Source organism: Haematobia irritans, chromosome 4 (assembly GCF_050003625.1).
Source record: "Haematobia irritans isolate KBUSLIRL chromosome 4, ASM5000362v1, whole genome shotgun sequence".
Lineage (NCBI taxonomy): Eukaryota > Metazoa > Arthropoda > Insecta > Diptera > Muscidae > Haematobia > Haematobia irritans.
Genome location: NC_134400.1, coordinates 110,291,158 through 110,310,273, shown reverse-complemented (window position 1 = coordinate 110,310,273; position 19,116 = coordinate 110,291,158). Strand labels below are relative to the sequence as shown.

General features: G+C 30.2%; 1 protein-coding gene across 1 annotated transcript in view; it reads left to right on the top strand.

Annotated features, from left to right (window-relative positions):
• Window positions 1-19,116, top strand: part of dsx-c73A (doublesex cognate 73A) — a 249,029-nt gene that overhangs the window by 224,092 nt on the left and 5,821 nt on the right. The window contains exon 4 of the mRNA XM_075306111.1: window positions 14,795-14,945. Coding sequence (XP_075162226.1) covers window positions 14,795-14,945 — 151 coding nt within the window. The remainder of the gene's footprint in view (window positions 1-14,794; window positions 14,946-19,116) is intronic.

Below are 19,116 nucleotides of genomic sequence, written 5' to 3'. Positions count from 1 at the left end.
ATAGGCGTTAGTCTGTTAAAAACATTTGAAAAAAGAAAAGTTTTTTTTTTCGTCCGGGTGTGTATTATCAACTATTTTTGTAATCGATTTTATTAAATAGTTTATTCGTTTTTTTTCGCAAAAGCAATAAAAATTTTAATTGATTCAGTTAAAATAACAATTGAGTTTTGCTTCAAATATCAAACAATGTCAATTTAATTGTACCAAATTAATTGATTTCTGTGTATGTATTAAAATAAGCAAATATTATTGTAATGGATTTTATCAAACTGTTTTTCTCTGTGCATTCGCTTCGCACTTGGAGGGAATAACATTCGTGTATCTTACCATTCCATAACTATATCATGTCATGACATTCCCATCATCAATTATGTATAGAACTTATTCTTCTACTTTTTCGCAATATGATTTGGGGTCGTTTCAGCTATACTCAAAGGTTAGTCTGCAGTAGGTACTGTCGCATCGACGATGATTTTTTTTTTTTTTATGTTCAAACTAAAAACAAAACATCTTATTCCTTCATACAAAACTTGATCTCAAGTGCAATATAGATAGTAGAAACTATAAAATAACTTACATGTAGAATATATTGCACTTATGGTATGGCAAGTTTAAAAGAAACGTCCATATCTGTGACCAACAGCGTTCACATATATCTTCGCTGCTTTGTCCCTCTGTCATATATCTTTGCGAACTTTAGAATTGAGATGTCAAAGAGAAACGCATGTGGGTTATAGAATCATTTTTTTTAAACCATAATGAAGTTTCAGAAAGATAAGTTCAAAGGGACCAAAGTTGGTAAAGGAAACGACCAACCAGAAGAAGGAAACTCTTCACAAAAAATGTCTATAATTTTTTAATTTACCCATGGTGCGTAGTGGAATAACAAAGACATTCATGTGGTTATTAGCAACGATTTAGTTTACTACATTTTAGGAATGTGTTAATGGTCCTTAACCGCAAAATAGATGTACACTTGAAAAAAGTTAACCTTCCCTTAATGAAATGTTGATCTTTTTAGGAATTTGCTGCTTATTTTGCACAAAAGCGACAAATTGTTAAAAAAAAAAACAAAAAAAAATATTTTACAAATCAGGACAACAAGGGACATTTTTATAAAATTATAAAATCTAATATATACTTCTAAATCGTTGGTATTACAAAAGAAAACGACAAAAAAAAACTATATAAAACATGTGGAAATGAGGAATATGTGGGGGATTTACAAGCAAAGACAAAAACGTATGCAAAACGGGTTATTTTCTTGCAATTTTTTGAATTATTTCAAACAATTCAAACCTTTATCAACAAAAAAATTTCTTTGTTACCCATTTTTTATTTTTGCAATGAAAACAATACATTCTATTTCAAAATCATAGTCCATTTCGTTTATATCAAGCGTTGTTCTTCGCTCTAAAAAAAAAAAAACAGTGAAAAATTATGTCTAAACTGTATTACAGACACAGATGTCGTGCCAATTTCACAAAAAGAAGTAAATATTTTTCGACAAATTAAAGAGAATTTATTATTTATCTAACCCTTATATTATGTTGGGGTCATTTGATGACCCGCATCGTATTTTTCATCAGCGCATTTCTCACTGTTGGAATATAAATAAAAGTTCTTACTAGTCAGTTCATAAATTGTTGACATGTACTGAATTCTTGCTGAATAAAGGGTGATACGGTCAAAATTTGGTCAATATAAACTTGACATATTTCTTTCAATTTTGCATTTAAAAAACCTGAACACCCCTCATTTTGAAGGTGTGTGTGTGTGTAGAATGTTGCTCCTATTTTGATTTTGGAATTCACTCTTCAGTTGTCAAAATGCCGTCCAAGCAAGAAGAGCAGCGTATCAAAATTTTGCCCGCGCATTACGAAAATCCGAGCTACTCGCACGCAAAGCTGGCAAAATCGCTAAAAGTTGCCATATCAACCGTTACAAATGTAATTAAAGTGTTTGGGGAACGTTTGTCGATAGCCAGGAAGTCTGGATCGGGGGGAAATCGAAAACCGGAAGCCGCTGAGACGACAAAGAGAGTTGCCGGTAGTTTCAAGCCTCTCTCTCCGAGATGCCGCAAATAAGCTGGGTGTATCGTCTACAACCGTGCATCGAGCCAAAAAACGAGACGGACTATCGACTTACAAGAAGGTAGTGACTCCAAATCGCGGTGATAAACAAAATACGACGGCCAAAGCGCGATCCAGGAGGCTGTACACGACGATGCTGACGAAGTTTGACTGCGTGGTAATGGACGACGAAACCTACGTCAAAGCCGACTACAAGCAGCTTCTGGGACAGGAGTTTTATACGGCAAAAGGAAGGGGAAAGGTAGCAGATATTTTCTAGCACATAAAACTGTCAAAGTTCGCAAAGAAATATCTGGTTTGGCAAGCCATCTGTACCTGTGGCTTGAAAAGCAGCATTTTCATAGCTTCCGGGACTGTCAACCAAGAAATTTACGTGAAAGAGTATTTGAATAAACGTCTGCTGCCTTTCCTGAAGAAACACGGTTGTTCCGTACTGTTTTGGCCGGATTTGGCATCTTGCCATTACGGTAAAAAGCCATGGAGTGGTACGCCGCCAACAACGTGCAGGTGGTTCCCAAGGACAAGAACCCTCCCAACACGCCAGAGCTCTGCCCAATTGAGAAATACTGGGCTATTGTCAAGCGGAACCTAAAGAAGACCAAAAAAACTGCTAAGGACGAGCAGCAGTTCAAGGCAAACTGGCTTTCTGCGGCGAAGAAGGTGGACAAGGTGGCTGTACAATATCTGATGGCAGGTGTCAAGCGTGAGGCCCGGCAATTCGGATTTGGCAAAGCGAAATCCTAACTGAATATTTTTCCTGAATTTTATACTAATTGAACTTGAAAAAGAAATTTAATTTGATTTTTTAAATAAACGATTTCACCGATTTACACGCGTTTTCCCTTGACCAAATTTTGACCGTATCACCCTTTACACATACCTATTTTGTCTAATATATACCACGTATGGACTTACTCACAATTTAGAAAACGATTTAAGATACCACAACCCACTTTTTGCGTGTATATTTTGGTATCCAATATAGAGGTCCCTTATTTCATAACCCAAGTCCAATGCTTATGCTCTTTCATATAGGATTCAAGAAACCTTTTGGGTTTTGCCATCGCCAATTTACAAGACAAATTGCTTTATTTCAACACCAATCTGTGTATAACTTTATTTTCGTAGAACTAAATAATCATTTATGTAAGCGTTTCCATAACATTGACCCAAGGTCCATGACATAACAACAATTGTTCCATAGTGGGATGATGAAACTGAATCCAATTTTACCTCATTTAACTACCGTTACATTACAGTCTAATGCCATCACAGAGAGTTGAGAAAAAAAAGGCAACAACAATCGCCACATATAGGAAATCATTTGGACTTGTCGGAAGAATTCGTTTAGCCTCCCATCAAAATGTTTTCAAACTGTACTATCCAATGCCAATATGCTTTGGCATTAATTACATGGCTAAAAGCCATAATAGACACATAAATAAGACAAACTACTGTAGAAAGAGTCAGCAAGAATAAATACAGCACTTTTGCCAAAACAAGGACGGAAAGACTGATGGACGGAAAGCTAGCATTATCTGAGGCCAAATAGTTTTGGACGAGTGTAGACAGATAGGTTAGCATTGAGCATTAAACATGTTCTGGGGCAGACATGACCGGCCAACAACTGGAATACATGTCTCGAAGGAGCATAAAGTGTAAACTCACAGAAAAAAGACGCCAATTTGTTAAGCTATTAATGACAATTCATAGTCTACCGTTTGTCAAAAGGCAAATCTATTTCAAGACAAGTAAATACAGCCAATAGTTCAGTCTGGTCGTATCCTATGTATCCTCCTCCAGTGTAGCCAGTATTGGCGATTTTTTTTCGGGGATGGGGTTTCAAGATACTTGGGAGCCACCGTGGTGCAATGGTTAGCATGCCCGCCTTGCATACACAAGGTCGTGGGTTCGATTCCTGCTACGACCGAACACCAAAAAGTTTTTCAGCGGTGGATTATCCCACCTCAGTAATGCTGGTGACATTTCGGAGGGTTTCAAAGCTTCTCTAAGTGGTTTCACTGCAATGTGGAACGCCGTTCGGACTCGGCTATAAAAAGGAGGTCCCTTGTCATTGAGCTTAACATGGAATCGGGCAGCACTCAGTGATAAGAGAGAAGTTCACCACTGCGGTATCACAATGGACTGAATAGTCTAAGTGAGCCTGATACATCGGGCTGCCACATAACCTAACCTAACCTTTTGGCCAAAAATCGTCAATATATTTTTTTTATTCGTGAAAACTATTAAAAACAAGTAAGAAAAGTCTAAAGTCGGGCGGGGCCGACTATATTATACCCTGCACCACTTTGTAGATATAAATTTTCGATACCATATCACATCCGTCAAATATGTTGGGGGCTATATAAAGGGTGATTCTTTTGAGGTTAGGATTTTCATGCATTAGTATTTGACAGATCACGTGGGATTTCAGACATGGTGTCAAAGAGAAAGATGTTCAGTATGCTTTGACATTTCATCATGAATAGACTTACTAACGAGCAACGCTTGCAAATCATTGAATTTTATTACCAAAATCAGTGTTCGGTTCGAAATGTGTTTCGCGCTTAACGTCCGATTTATGGTCTATATAATCGACCAAGTGAGCAAACAATTAATGCGATTGTGACCAAGTTTCGCACTCAGTTTACTTTATTGGACATTAAACCAACCACACGAATGCGTACAGTGCGTACAGAAGAGAATATTGCGTCTGTTTCTGAGAGTGTTGCTGAAGACCGTGAAATGTCGATTCGTCGCCGTTCGCAGCAATTGGGTTTGTGTTATTCGACCACATGGAAGATTTTACGCAAAGATCTTGGTGTAAAACCGTATAAAATACAGCTCGTGCAAGAACTGAAGCCGAACGATCTGCCACAACGTCGAATTTTTAGTGAATGGGCCCTAGAAAAGTTGGCAGAAAATCCGCTTTTTTATCGACAAATTTTGTTCAGCGATGAGGCTCATTTCTGGTTGAATGGCTACGTAAATAAGCAAAATTGCCGCATTTGGAGTGAAGAGCAACCAGAAGCCGTTCAAGAACTGCCCATGCATCCCGAAAAATGCACTGTTTGGTGTGGTTTGTACGCTGGTGGAATCATTGGACCGTATTTTTTCAAAGATGCTGTTGGACGCAACGTTACGGTGAATGGCGATCGCTATCGTTCGATGCTAACAAACTTTTTGTTGCCAAAAATGGAAGAACTGAACTTGGTTGACATGTGGTTTCAACAAGATGGCGCTACATGCCACACAGCTCGCGATTCTATGGCCATTTTGAGGGAAAACTTCGGAGAACAATTCATCTCAAGAAATGGACCGGTAAGTTGGCCACCAAGATCATGCGATTTGACGCCTTTAGACTATTTTTTGTGGGGCTACGTCAAGTCTAAAGTCTACAGAAATAAGCCAGCAACTATTCCAGCTTTGGAAGACAACATTTCCGAAGAAATTCGGGCTATTCCGGCCGAAATGCTCGAAAAAGTTGCCCAAAATTGGACTTTCCGAATGGACCACCTAAGACGCAGCCGCGGTCAACATTTAAATGAAATTATCTTCAAAAAGTAAATGTCATGGACCAATCTAACGTTTCAAATAAAGAACCGATGAGATTTTGCAAATTTTATGCGTTTTTTTTTAAAAAAAAGTTATCAAGCTCTTAACAAATCACCCTTTATATATGGGAGCTATATATAGGGATCTATTGTGAGTCAAAACACATACTTGTGCCAAATGTGAAGTCGATTGGAGTAAAACTGCGACATAGACTTTGATTACAAAAATGTGTCCACGGACAGACGGACATCGCTATATCGACTCAAGAACCCACCCTGAGCATTTTTGCCAAAGACACCATGTGTCTATCTCGTCTCCTTCTGAGTGTTGCAACATATGCACTAACTTATAATACCCTGTTCCAAAGTGTGACGCAGGGTATAAAAACGCTAAATTAATTATTCGGAATAGGCTATAAGTAATTCCCACCTAATTGGCTTGCTGAAAATCTCCAATATTTTAGGTAAATATCCTTATAAGGCATTTAATTATCTCAAATAGGTAATTAAACACATACGCATAATTACCTTAAATGGGTATATAAGCGATGCTTTAAAAAAACAAATAAATTTATTCAAAATAATTCATATCAGAAAGTAACAAGACAGATCAGTTCTATACAAATAGTTATACAGAACCCTGGGAATTAACTTTTAAGCATTTGGTATTTGTTAGAGTATTCTTTAATTTTAGTCTGCCTCATATTTGAGTCTTGGGATCTTGAACTTGGTATTCAAATTTCTCAATTCTTCTATGTTCGGATTTTTACTACTAGCAAACCGTGTAGAGCTAGAGTTTCTTCGAAATTCAATCCATTGTGATACCACAGTGGTGAACTTCGCTCTTGTCATTGAATTCTGTATATATCTTGATCGTTTTTCATAATGTCGGCTACACGCAAAAAAATAATTCTTTCCTCCCAAACGAAATTTTAGACAAACAAAGTTCGTTTCTAATTTGCTTTTCGCTGTAAGGAAGTTTATTTGGAAGAAAAGTATATACTGTTTGTGATAAACGTTTATTCTTTTCCAGGATGTAAAAACAATTTCATGAAGACTAATCCTGCAAAAAACTGTGGAAGTTCTTCCAAAGGCACAACTTTAAAAGCACACGCAGAGAAGGAATATGATCTCCTCAAACATGTTTTAAGAGCAAAATGTTATTTTTGTATGGTGACCATGTAACATGTTTATCACTAAAATGTTATTTTCTCGTCAGATATAACCTGCTTGCCGAAATAAGATACATGACATCCGAGAAAATAACATGGTTGCGAAAACCATGTTACATGGTCACCACCCAAAAATAACATTTTGCTCTTAAAACATGATTGAGGTGATCATATTCCTTCTCTGGGTGCACTTCCAGAAGATGTACTCCCAATGATGTTTTTTATTTTAACTACACAGGAAGTTCTTTTCATTCAATTTTTATACCCTTCATCACTACTGTGGTACAGGGTATAATAAGTTTGTGCATTTGTATGTAATGCCAAGAAGGAAACGCCTGAGACCCATCGTTTAGTATACCGATCGTCTTAGAATTAAATTCTGAGTCGATTTAGCGATGTCCGTCTGTCTGTCTGTCCGTCCGTCTGTCTGTATATGTAATTTTATGTGCAAAGTATAGCTCGCAGTTTAAGTCCGATCGTCCTCAAATTTGGCATAGCGTCGTTTTTTGGAACAACGCCAATCGCTATTGATTTTGGAAAAAATCGGTTCAGATTTAGATATAGCTGTCATATATATTTATCCCCGATCTGGTCATAATTGGCGTTTTTATCAACCGATTTTCTTCAAATTCCGTACATCCGCATTTTCTATGAGTCTCGAAAAACTTGCAAAATATCAGCCAAATCGGTTCAGATTTAGATATAGCTCCCATATATATCTTTCGTCCGATTTAAACTCATATGGCAACAGAGGCCAAAGTTTACTACCGATTTTCGTGAAATTTTGCACAGAGAGTAGAATTGACATTCTACCAATGCTTGGTTAATTTGATTGAAATCGGTTCAGATTTAGATATAGCTCCCATATATATCTTTCGTCCGATTTGCACTTATATGGCCTCAAAAGCCAGAGTTTTGCTCTGACTTGCTTCAAATTTTGGACATGGAGTACGTTTAATAGTATCGGTAAGCGTACCAAATTTGGTTGAAATCTGTTCAGATTTAGATATATCTTTCGCCCGATTTACACTCATATGACTACGGGGGCCAAAGTTATACTCCCATTTACGTGAAATTCTGCAGAGATTGCAGAATTATTTTCAAACTATGCATGTCAAACTTAGTCAAAATCGGTTCAGGTTATATATAGCTCCCATATATACGTACACCAGAGTTGAGGAAATATGGTAGACTGTTTCATATTTTAGACCCATTTTCAAATGGAATTTTCCTCCAATTGACTGGATACACAGAAATTTCACGAACAATTTTCCAATTAAAATTTTAATTGAGTTTTAAAAAATATTCAATTAAAAATTTAATTGAATCAACAAATTTTTTAATCGAAACAAAAATCAATCACGAAAATTAATAGTATCAATTAATTTTTTATTGTTAATTTTTTGGTACGACCTTCTTATTCTTTATTTTTGGTTATTTTTAGATCTGTTCTAAAATGGGCTTTCAAGGTCTCTCAATATGCAAATAAAAAGACTTTATTTCATATTTACATCCGACGTTTCGTTGGTGATTTCCAACTTCTTCTGGGATGAATTTTTTATTGAAATATTTAGTCTTTTGTCATATTTTTTAAAATTGATTTTAAATTGTAAAAAGTAACGGCACAGGAACACCACGACATTAAACAAATATTTAAAATAATTTCAAAAATAATTACAAAACTAAATTAAAATATCACAGATGTTTTTCCTTATGACTACGATCATAGAAGATTGGACGTAAACTTTTTAATTGAATCAATTAATTTTTTAATTGACCTTCAATTAATTTTTTAATTGATACTATCATTTCTGTGATTGAAGACATTTCATTTAACAATTAATTGGATCAATTAATTTCGTGTTTGAATCAGAATTTTTTTTTGTGTGTAGTTTCTACAGAGAATATATTTGGTTCAGATTTAGATAAAGCCTCCATATATTCGTTTTTCCGGTTTATACAAATATTGCCAAAATTCCCACACTTTACACAAAATTCTGTGATGATTTCCCCATATCTTAGTCATATTCAACACACTGTAATGCCAAGATTTCCACAGAACGGTTGAGTTTTAAATAAGGCTCCAAGTCGCCCGACTTGACCAAATAGTATATCACAACCCACACTTGACCACATATCATGGCGAGATCTAACCAATATCCTTGTTTTTTTTACTAACATTGTGTTTCATCCCAGAGCGTTAGCCGATTTAAATTTTAATTCTAGAGTTTTTGTAGAAGTACAAAAAATTGTCTCCATTAAAAGTATTTGTATCTGGAAATGCAAACTTTATATAGCTCCCAGCAAATTTGAAGTAGTTGAGATGGTAACACAAATGTTTGTCTACATAGTGGTGAAGGGTATAATATAGTCGGCTCCGCCCGACTTTAGGCTTTACTTACTTGTTTTTTCATGGATTTGAGTAAACATTTAATGAGTCAATAAATATTAAACTAATTATAATTGGAAATATTATTTTATTTAATTAATGTTTGTGGATAACTAATATTTTAATTAAAAGCTTAAAAATTTACAATCCTATTCTTAACTGACTTTATTTCTTTAAAGTAAATAATGTCAATTAAGTTTTTAATTTTCGATTTCAATCAGCTTTTTATTTAGAAATATTTTGGTTATATTTTTGTTTGTGTATGACCAATATTTTGATTTGTTACATAAAGAATGACAATATTAGTATAAGCTCCATTATAGGGTGGAGGATAATAAAAAAGGAGCGTTTTACGGACTATTTGCTCGCATTTACCAAGACGACCAGCATAATGTAAAGCCTAACAAAGTGAATTAAATCAGCCAAATGGGCCCCAAGTAAAATTCCCCCAAACCATTGAAAATCAAAAGAGGTAAAATGGGTAGCAATACAGTGCGATGTATGGAACTAAAACTCCATGAGAGTTTTCAAATTGAATGGCAATGAATGAATAGACATATAGCCTACGATAGTTGATGGTTTCTAAGTCAGACATCCTTTTGGCTTGCCAACTAATGACCGAATAGATGGAAGACAGATGAAGAAATGAATGGATATGTTAGAATCTGGTTGTGGATTAAATGCTTTTGGCAATGATTGTGGTTAGCAACTACAATAGCAACAATCACAACCAAACCAAATCCCAAATGATGAAGTTTAGTAGTTTTAGCCAAACAAACTAAATGGGCTCCTGGCAGCCAGCCTATACGCTTTAGCTTGCCTACTTGCTGCTATGGGCCACTGACAACAACCACTCTAAAGCTTAGGCCATGTTGGTGGCTAAAATCGTGATTAGCGGGATTTTTAATGACATTTAAGCCTTCAACTTTGGAAATGCGTCACAGAATCTCATCACCAAACATAAACTGGCTATGGGATAGATGAAATCCAAGCGATCATTATCAAAACGTGATCATACACAAAGCCAACTGCAATGCGGAGATAAAGCTGAGTGGCCATAAGCATTTCCAATGGCAACTATTTCAGCACAGTGTTATAGAAGGGTTCTATAATCCTTGAATGAATCCAAAGATTTTGACCATTCCTTAAGGATGTTGGTACTTTTTGGCACTAAATTATTAGATTTAGAATTTTGTTCCGCATTTTGTCATATTGCGCAACGTTTTTATCTATATATTCCCTAGGGGGCGGGCTCCGGAATACAATTTATTGGTGGGATTGATCACGGTTTTTTTTAGGTTAAGGAAGAAGATAAAGCCCTCGTAATATACAATGGTTCCGGGCAAACACAAAAATTTTCTTTCAGCTGTGGTTTATTTCTCTTCAACTGGTGTCACTCATAGCATTAATATGGATGACACCAACCGTACTGCCGTCAAGGGAACAAAATTTGCTATAGAAATAAAATTTTCTATAGAAATAAAATGTTGACAACATTTCCATAGAAATAAAATTTTGACAAAATTTTCTATAGAAATAAAATTTTGACAAAATTTTCTATAGAAATAAAATTTTGACAAAATTTTCTATAGAAATAAAATTTTGACAAAATTTTCTATAGAAATAAAATGTTGACAAAATTTTCTATAGAAATAAAATGTTGACAAAATTTTCTATAGAAATAAAATTTTGACAAAATTTTCTATAGAAATAAAATTTTGACAAAATTTTCTATAGAAATAAAATTTTGACAAAATTTTCTATAGAAATAAAATTTTGACAAAATTTTCTATAGAAATACAATTTTGACAAAATTCTTTAGAAATAAAATTTTGACAAAATTTTCTATAGAAATAAAATGTTGACAAAATTTTCTATAGAAATAAAATTTTGACAAAATTTTCTATAGAAATAAAATTTTCTATAGAAATAAAATTTTGACAAAATTTTCTATAGAATTAAAATTTTGACAAAATTTTCTATAGAAATAAAATTTTGACAAAATTTTCTATAGAAATAAAATTTTGACAAAATTTTCTATAGAAATAAAATTTTGACAAAATTTTCTATAAAAACTAAAATTTCGACAAATCTTTTTATAGAAATAAAATTTTGACAAAATTTTCTATAGAAATAAAATTTTGACAAAATTTTCTATAGAAATAAAATTTTGACAAAATTTTCTATAGAAATAAAATTTTGACAAAATTTTCTAAAGAAATAAAATTTTGACAAAATTTTCTATAGAAATAAAATTTTGACAAAATTTTCTATAGAAATAAAATTTTGACAAAATTTTCTATAGAAATAAAATTTTGACAAAATTTTCTATAAAAACTAAAATTTCGACAAATCTTTTTATAGAAATAAAATTTTGACAAAATTTTCTATAGAACTAACATTTTGACAAAATTCTATAGAAATAAAATGTTGACAAAATTTTCTATAGAAATAAAATTTTGACAAAATTTTCTATAGAAATAAAATTTTGACAAAATTTCCTATAGAAATAAAATTTTGACAAAATTTTCTATAGAAATAAAATTTTGACAAAATTTTCTATAGAAATAAAATGTTGACAAAATTTTCTATAGAAATAAAATTTTGACAAAATTTTCTATAGAAATAAAAATTTGATAAAATTTTCTATAGAAATAAAATGTTGACAAAATTTTCTATAGAAATAAAATTTTGACAAAATTTTCTATAAAAACTAAAATTTCGACAAATCTTTTTATAGAAATAAAATGTTGACAAAATTTTCTATAGAAATAAAATTTTGACAAAATTCTTTAGAAATAAAATTTTGACAAAATTTTCTATAGAAATACAATTTTGACAAAATTTTCTATAGAAATACAATTTTGACAAAATTCTATAGAAATAAAATGTTGACAAAATTTTCTATAGAAATAAAATTTTGACAAAATTTTCTATAGAAATAAAATTTTGACAAAATTTTCTATAGAAATAAAATTTTGACAAAATTTTCTATAGAAATAAAATTTTGACAAAATTTTCTATAGAAATAAAATTTTGACAAAATTTTCTATAGAAATAAAATGTTGACAAAATTTTCTATAGAAATAAAATTTTGACAAAATTTTCTATAGAAATAAAATTTTGACAAAATTTTCTATAGAAATAAAATTTTGACAACATTTTCTATAGAAATAAAATTTTGACAAAATTTTCTATAGAAATAAAATTTTGACAAAATTTTCTATAGAAATAAAATTTTGACAAAATTTTCTATAGAAATAAAATTTTGACAAATCTTTTTATTCTTAGATTTAGGATTTTGTTCCACATTTTGTCATATTGCGCAACGTTTTTATCTATATATTCCCTAGGGGCGGGCTCCGGAATACAATTTATTGGTGGGATTCATCACGGTTTTTTTAGGTTAAGGAAGAAGATAAAGCCCTCGTAACATACAATGGTTCCGGGCAAACACAAAAATTTTCTTTCAGCTGTGGTTTATTTCTCTTCAAATGGTGTCACTCATAGCATTAATATGGGTGACACCAACCGTACTGCCGTCAAGGGAACAAAATTTGCTATAGAAATAAAATTTTCTATAGAAATAAAATGTTGACAACATTTCCATAGAAATAAAATTTTGACAAAATTTTTATAGAAATAAAATTTTGACAACATTTTCTATAGAAAAAAAATTTTGACAAAATTTTCTATAGAACTAACATTTTGACAAAATTCTATAGAAATAAAATGTTGACAAAATTTTCTATAGAAATAAAATTTTGACAAAATTTTCTATAGAAATAAAATTTTGACAAAATTTCCTATAGAAATAAAATTTTGACAAAATTTTCTATAGAAATAAAATTTTGACAAAATTTTCTATAGAAATAAAATGTTGACAAAATTTTCTATAGAAATAAAATTTTGACAAAATTTTCTATAGAAATAAAATTTTGACAAAATTTTCTATAGAAATAAAATTTTGACAAAATTGTCTATAGAAATAAAATTTTGACAAAATTTTCTATAGAAATAAAATTTTCACAAAATTTTCTATAGAAATAAAATTTTGACAAAATTTTCTATAGAAAAAAATTTTTGACAAAATTTTCTATAGAAATACAATTTTGACAAAATTTTCTATAGAAATAAAATTTTGACAAAATTTTCTATAGAAATAAAATTTTGACAAAATTTTCTATATAAATAAAATTTTGACAAAATTCTTTAGAAATAAAATTTTGACAAAATTTTCTATAGAAATACAATTTTGACAAAATTTTCTATAGAAATACAATTTTGACAAAATTCTTTAGAAATAAAATTTTGACAAAATTTTCTATAGAAATAAAATGTTGACAAAATTTTCTATAGAAATAAAATGTTGACAAAATTTTCTATAGAAATAAAATTTTGACAAAATTTTCTATAGAAATAAAAATTTGATAAAATTTTCTATAGAAATAAAATGTTGACAAAATTTTCTATAGAAATAAAATTTTGACAAAATTTTCTATAAAAACTAAAATTTCGACAAATCTTTTTATAGAAATAAAATGTTGACAAAATTTTCTATAGAAATAAAATTTTGACAAAATTTTCTATAGAAATAAAAATTTGATAAAATTTTCTATAGAAATAAAATGTTGACAAAATTTTCTATAGAAATAAAATTTTGACAAAATTTTCTATAAAAACTAAAATTTCGACAAATCTTTTTATAGAAATAAAATTTTGACAAAATTTTCTATAGAAATAAAATTTTGACAAAATTTTCTATAGAAATAAAATTTTGACAAAATTTTCTATAGAAATAAAATTTTGACAAAATTTTCTATAGAAATAAAATTTTGACAAAATTTTCTATAGAAATAAAATTTTGACAAAATTTTCTATAGAAATAAAATTTTTACAAAATTCTTTAGAAATAAAATTTTGACAAAATTTTCTATAGAAATAAAATTTTGACAAAATTTACTATAGAAATAAAATTTTGACAAAATTCTTTAGAAATAAAATTTTGACAAAATTTTCTATAGAAATAAAATGTTGACAAAACTTTATATAGAAATAAAATTTTGTGATTGCAACCCGCAAGCTGGCATGACAAAAAATTTACATTTTTTCAATAATTATTTTAAAAAAAACTAGTCGAGAATTTAAGGAATTTTAATTTAAATTTGGGATTTAAGAGCCAGAAAACTACTGGAAACACTATTCATATTTCATTTTTTACCTTAAACACATGTGCATTCGTAACTAAAAAACAAATCTAAAAAACATAGTGCTGTGATAGGTATTGCGATAATTGTTAAATCTCTCAGATAAGCTTCTTAACCCGATCACAGTCGGGACGTAAGCCCAAGTCAAGCCAACTCAATGAAACGACAGGCAACAGAAGCTGTCATGTTAATTTCACTTTTGTCCCCGAATGTACAGACGAATGACATGACATTCATCTTATCTCAATGTTCGTTTGTCCGTTTGTTATTTTTATTTTCTAAACTTAAATTACTTTGTATGGTTGTGTGTTTTGTGAGTGACATGTCTGAAAAATATTAAATTTCCACATTTTTTGTCTTATTTTTGTCATCATTGCAGGCTATAACACTGGCTAAAACGTGTGAGGCTACCACAGAAATGCGCGAATGTCGTTCACCCAAAGACTGGTCGTTGTTGGCATTGCAGAATACACGTACAGGCAAATCGCATTATTTGGTCATATGCAGATGTCCGGATCATTTTAAAATGGGTAAGTATTCCAAAGGCATTTATATGCGTTGCATGTGCTAAGTGGAAAACATATGAAAATGAAAATGCCTACGTAGATTCCAGGTTTATATTACGCCACTGGAAGTGATTTAATTTAATCGGTGTTCAAGTGATTAGCATGCAAAGGCGATACTTTGTCAAATGAGTGAAACATATATGGCTGGATTATGTTCGGCGTCAAGTTGTAGCAAATCATTGAGTACATGAGGAATTAGACTGGGCCGAATTAGCGATTGAAATCGTAATCAAAACTCGACCTTCCGATTTTAAAAACATAACTTTTTAAAAATTTTAAGTTATTTTCATTAAATTTTTTTATAACATGCTTTTTTCATGTTTCTAATGGGTAATTTTAATTATTTTTTGTTTAAATTTTGTCGAAAGAAATACTAAATCCAATCTGAAAAAATTGTGCATTTTTAGAAATATTTGAGGTCAAACGTTTCAGACAAGCGTTACAATCCATTAAAAATTATAAAAATTATTAATTTGACAAAATATCACAGATTTTTTTAATTTACATCCAAAACATTGAATTCGGATCATACCTAAAGAAGTGATGCAAACTCAGTGCACCGTCTGTTGAAATGGAGGACTTCCGTCCTGTGACAAGCTCATGTTACATTCATCGCTCCTGCGTCAATTTTGCCCCACTTGCGGATCCAAAAAGAACATTTTCATTACTTTTTTGGCGACGTTTTTTTTTTTTTGCTGGGCGTATGTATGTACATACGGATCCTTTTTAAAATATAGTTTTTGTCAAACACACTGAAAAAAACGCATGATCGGTTCCAAAGATTTTGTCTTTACACTAATGATTTTGGTATTGATTCCGAGCCAATGAAGCGGAAATTGCTAAAAATGTTTACAATAAAAATGCATCAAGCACAAAAAATGTGAAAATTTTAAAAAATTTGGTTTTTCAAAATTTTTCTATTTGATGATAATGATAATTATTTTTGCAAATATTTTTTTCACAGAAATTTTCAGAAAATACAAATATCGATATTATAAAAAAGAAAAGAGCCTGCCTAATTGCAAAGATTTTATCATTTATGATTTTGGTCAGGGCTGTGGAGCCGGAGTCGTAGTCGGAGTCTTGGAGTCGGAGTCTGAAGATTTTGCTGGAGTCGGAGTCGTAAAAATTTTGCTCGACTCCGACTCCGGCTAAACCAAATTTTTTAAAACACTTCACATTTTTGTAACTAATCAAGTTTTTACGCAAATTAGTTTCCATTGCGTTATTCATTCGATCAATGTACAGCATGATTGTAAATGAAAATCAACTTGCAATTACGGCTATCTTTTGATGTTTCCTAGAATGTTAGACTAGCAGATGGGCTGGATCGATCCATTTTAATACCCGAAATTATTTTTTTTTTTAATTTTATTTTAAGGCCATATACATATGTGGAATATTGACAGAAAATTTTTTCAAATTTGTTTTTTATAGAAAATTTTGTCAAAATGTTATTTCTATAAAAAGTTTTGTCAAAATTTTATTTCTATAGCAAATTTTGTCAAAATTTTATTTCTATAAAAAATTTATTCAAAATTTGATTACTATAGAAATATTTTTTTCTATAGAAAATTTAGTCAAAATTTTATTTCTATAGAAAATTGATTCAAAATTTTGCAAAAGTTTGTTTGTTACACAATTTTTTTTTAAATTTTATTTCTTTTGATATTTTATTTCTATAAAAATTTAAGTCAAAATTTTATTTCTATAGAAAATTTTGCCAAAATTTTATAGTAATAGATTTTTTATTAGAAAATTTGGTCAAAATTTTATTTCTATAGAAACTTTTGCCAAAATTTTATAGTAATAAATTTTTGTATTAGAAAATTTTGTCAAAATTTAATTTCTATAGAAAATTTAGTCAAAAGTTTGTTTCCGTAGAATATTTTGCAGAATTTTATTTAATACACAACAATTTTTCTAAAATTGTATTTTTATTGATAATTTAAAAAAAAATTATTTCTATAAGAAAAAATTGTCAAATTTTATTTCTATAGCAAATTTTCTCAATTTTTTTTCTTACTGATGCTCACTGATACACACTCCTATAAAAAATGTATTCAAAATTTTATTACTATAGAAATATTTTGTTCTATATAAAATTTAATCAAAATTTTGTTTCTATAGAATATTTTGCAAAATTTTATTATATATAGAAATATATATAGAAAATTTTGCAAAATGTTGTTTGCTACTCAATTTTTTTTTTAATTGTATTTCTATTGATAATTTTTCAAACTTTTATTTCTATAAAAAATTTTGCCAAATTTTATTTTTATAAAAATTTTATTCAAAATTTTATTTCTATATATTTGGTCAAAATTTGATTTCTATAGAAAATTTTGCCAAAATTTTATTTCTATAGAAAATTTAGTCAAAATTTTGTTGCTGTAGAAAATTTTTCAAAATTTTATTTCTATATAAAATTTTGCAAAATTTTATTTACTAGACAAAATTTTTTCGAAAATTGTATTCAGTGAGCATACAATTTTGGAAAAATTGCTGCTAAGTCGAAAACTTGTAGAAATGACTCAAATTTTCAATTTTTTCAATGAATGAATCATAAATGCATTTTTGCAAAATTGTCTAAACAATTATAAATATTTCCCAAATATTGCCCGAGTTTTGTAGAAGTCTGATTTGAGATTTTATCAAAATGTAGATCTAAATACAAGGTTGTGCAGAGTATATTATAATCGGCCCGCCCGACTTTAGACTTTCCTTGCATTTTTATTTTTCGTTAAATTTGTGTTATAAGAGGTAACACAATTTTAACGTTAGATTTAAATTTTAAGTACATAGATTTTGTAGAAGTATATACAATTTTGTCTAAATCGATTCAGATTCAAATTCATGCATATGGATATATAAACCTTTATATAGCTCGCAACAAATTTAAAGGATTTGAGATAGTATCAATAATTTTGGTCCACAAATACATATACTGTTGGTATCTTCTCATATTATGATGGGTATTTATAGCATTATTTTCTTTATTAAACATTGCCCTAAATTTGAAATATAGAGTTTAATTGGCATCTAATGTGAAATTAAGACCTTTTTTTGCACACATAAATAAATACAATACTTTATATCGATCCACTTACGGTACCCCCACAATAGAACTACAAATTAGTGGTATTAAAATGAGATTTAGTTATATTACCCGGAGTCGGACTCGAGCTAATGAAAAATGCTGGAGTCGGAGTCGAAGTCAAGCAAAATTGGCTCGACTCCACAGCCCTGATATTGGTATTGATTTTAAGCCAAAGAAGCTGAGAATTGTAGCAAGGATACATTTATGACACAGTTCTCTTTTAAATTTAGGGTTTGCGTACTTGATTCTAGGAAAACAATTTTAATTAATTAGTTTTTCAGTTTTTTTTTCTAAAAAAAAATCGTCGTTAAAATTGTATCGAAACACAACTCCTATTTTTGAAAGCTTTTTTTTTTGTGAAGACGATTTCATTAATTTTAAAGAATTTTTTAGAATCATTTAAGACAAGTTGACCTCAATCCAACAAAATTTTCTTTCATATAAAGATATCCATTTTTAAGTCAAATGACTTAACTCTAAGGAGAAATCCACTTCATTGAGAAGTTTATCGACTTTTCGACAAGGAAAACAACTTTATGTCAGAGAAATGCGACTTCTATGATAAGCAAAATTTGCATTCGTATTTTAAGGATGCGAAATCTTTGGCCTCACGATAATATTTTTTTCATTGCACTGAAACAAAACATGCCGGATTTCAAAGATTTTCTCTTCACACTAATGATTTTGGTATTGATTCCGAAAAAAGCAGCGGAGAATTGAAGTAATGATAACTTTAAGCGTAATTCACTTTAAAATTTTAGTTTTGCGTACATGATTCTAGGACACACATTTTAATTTTTTAAGTCGAATCACTTTATTATAGAGACAAAACAACTTTATTGAAAAGTTTATCAACTTTTGGACAAGGAAAAAAGCTTTATATCAGAGAAATGCGTAGAAGCATAGAAGGTGCTAAGCAAAAATGGCATTCGTATTTTAAGGACAAAAAATCTTTGCCCTTTCAATATTTTTTTCAGTATGACAGCTGAAGATCCAGTGACATTTAATGTTTACAAAATCATTTTAATATGTTGC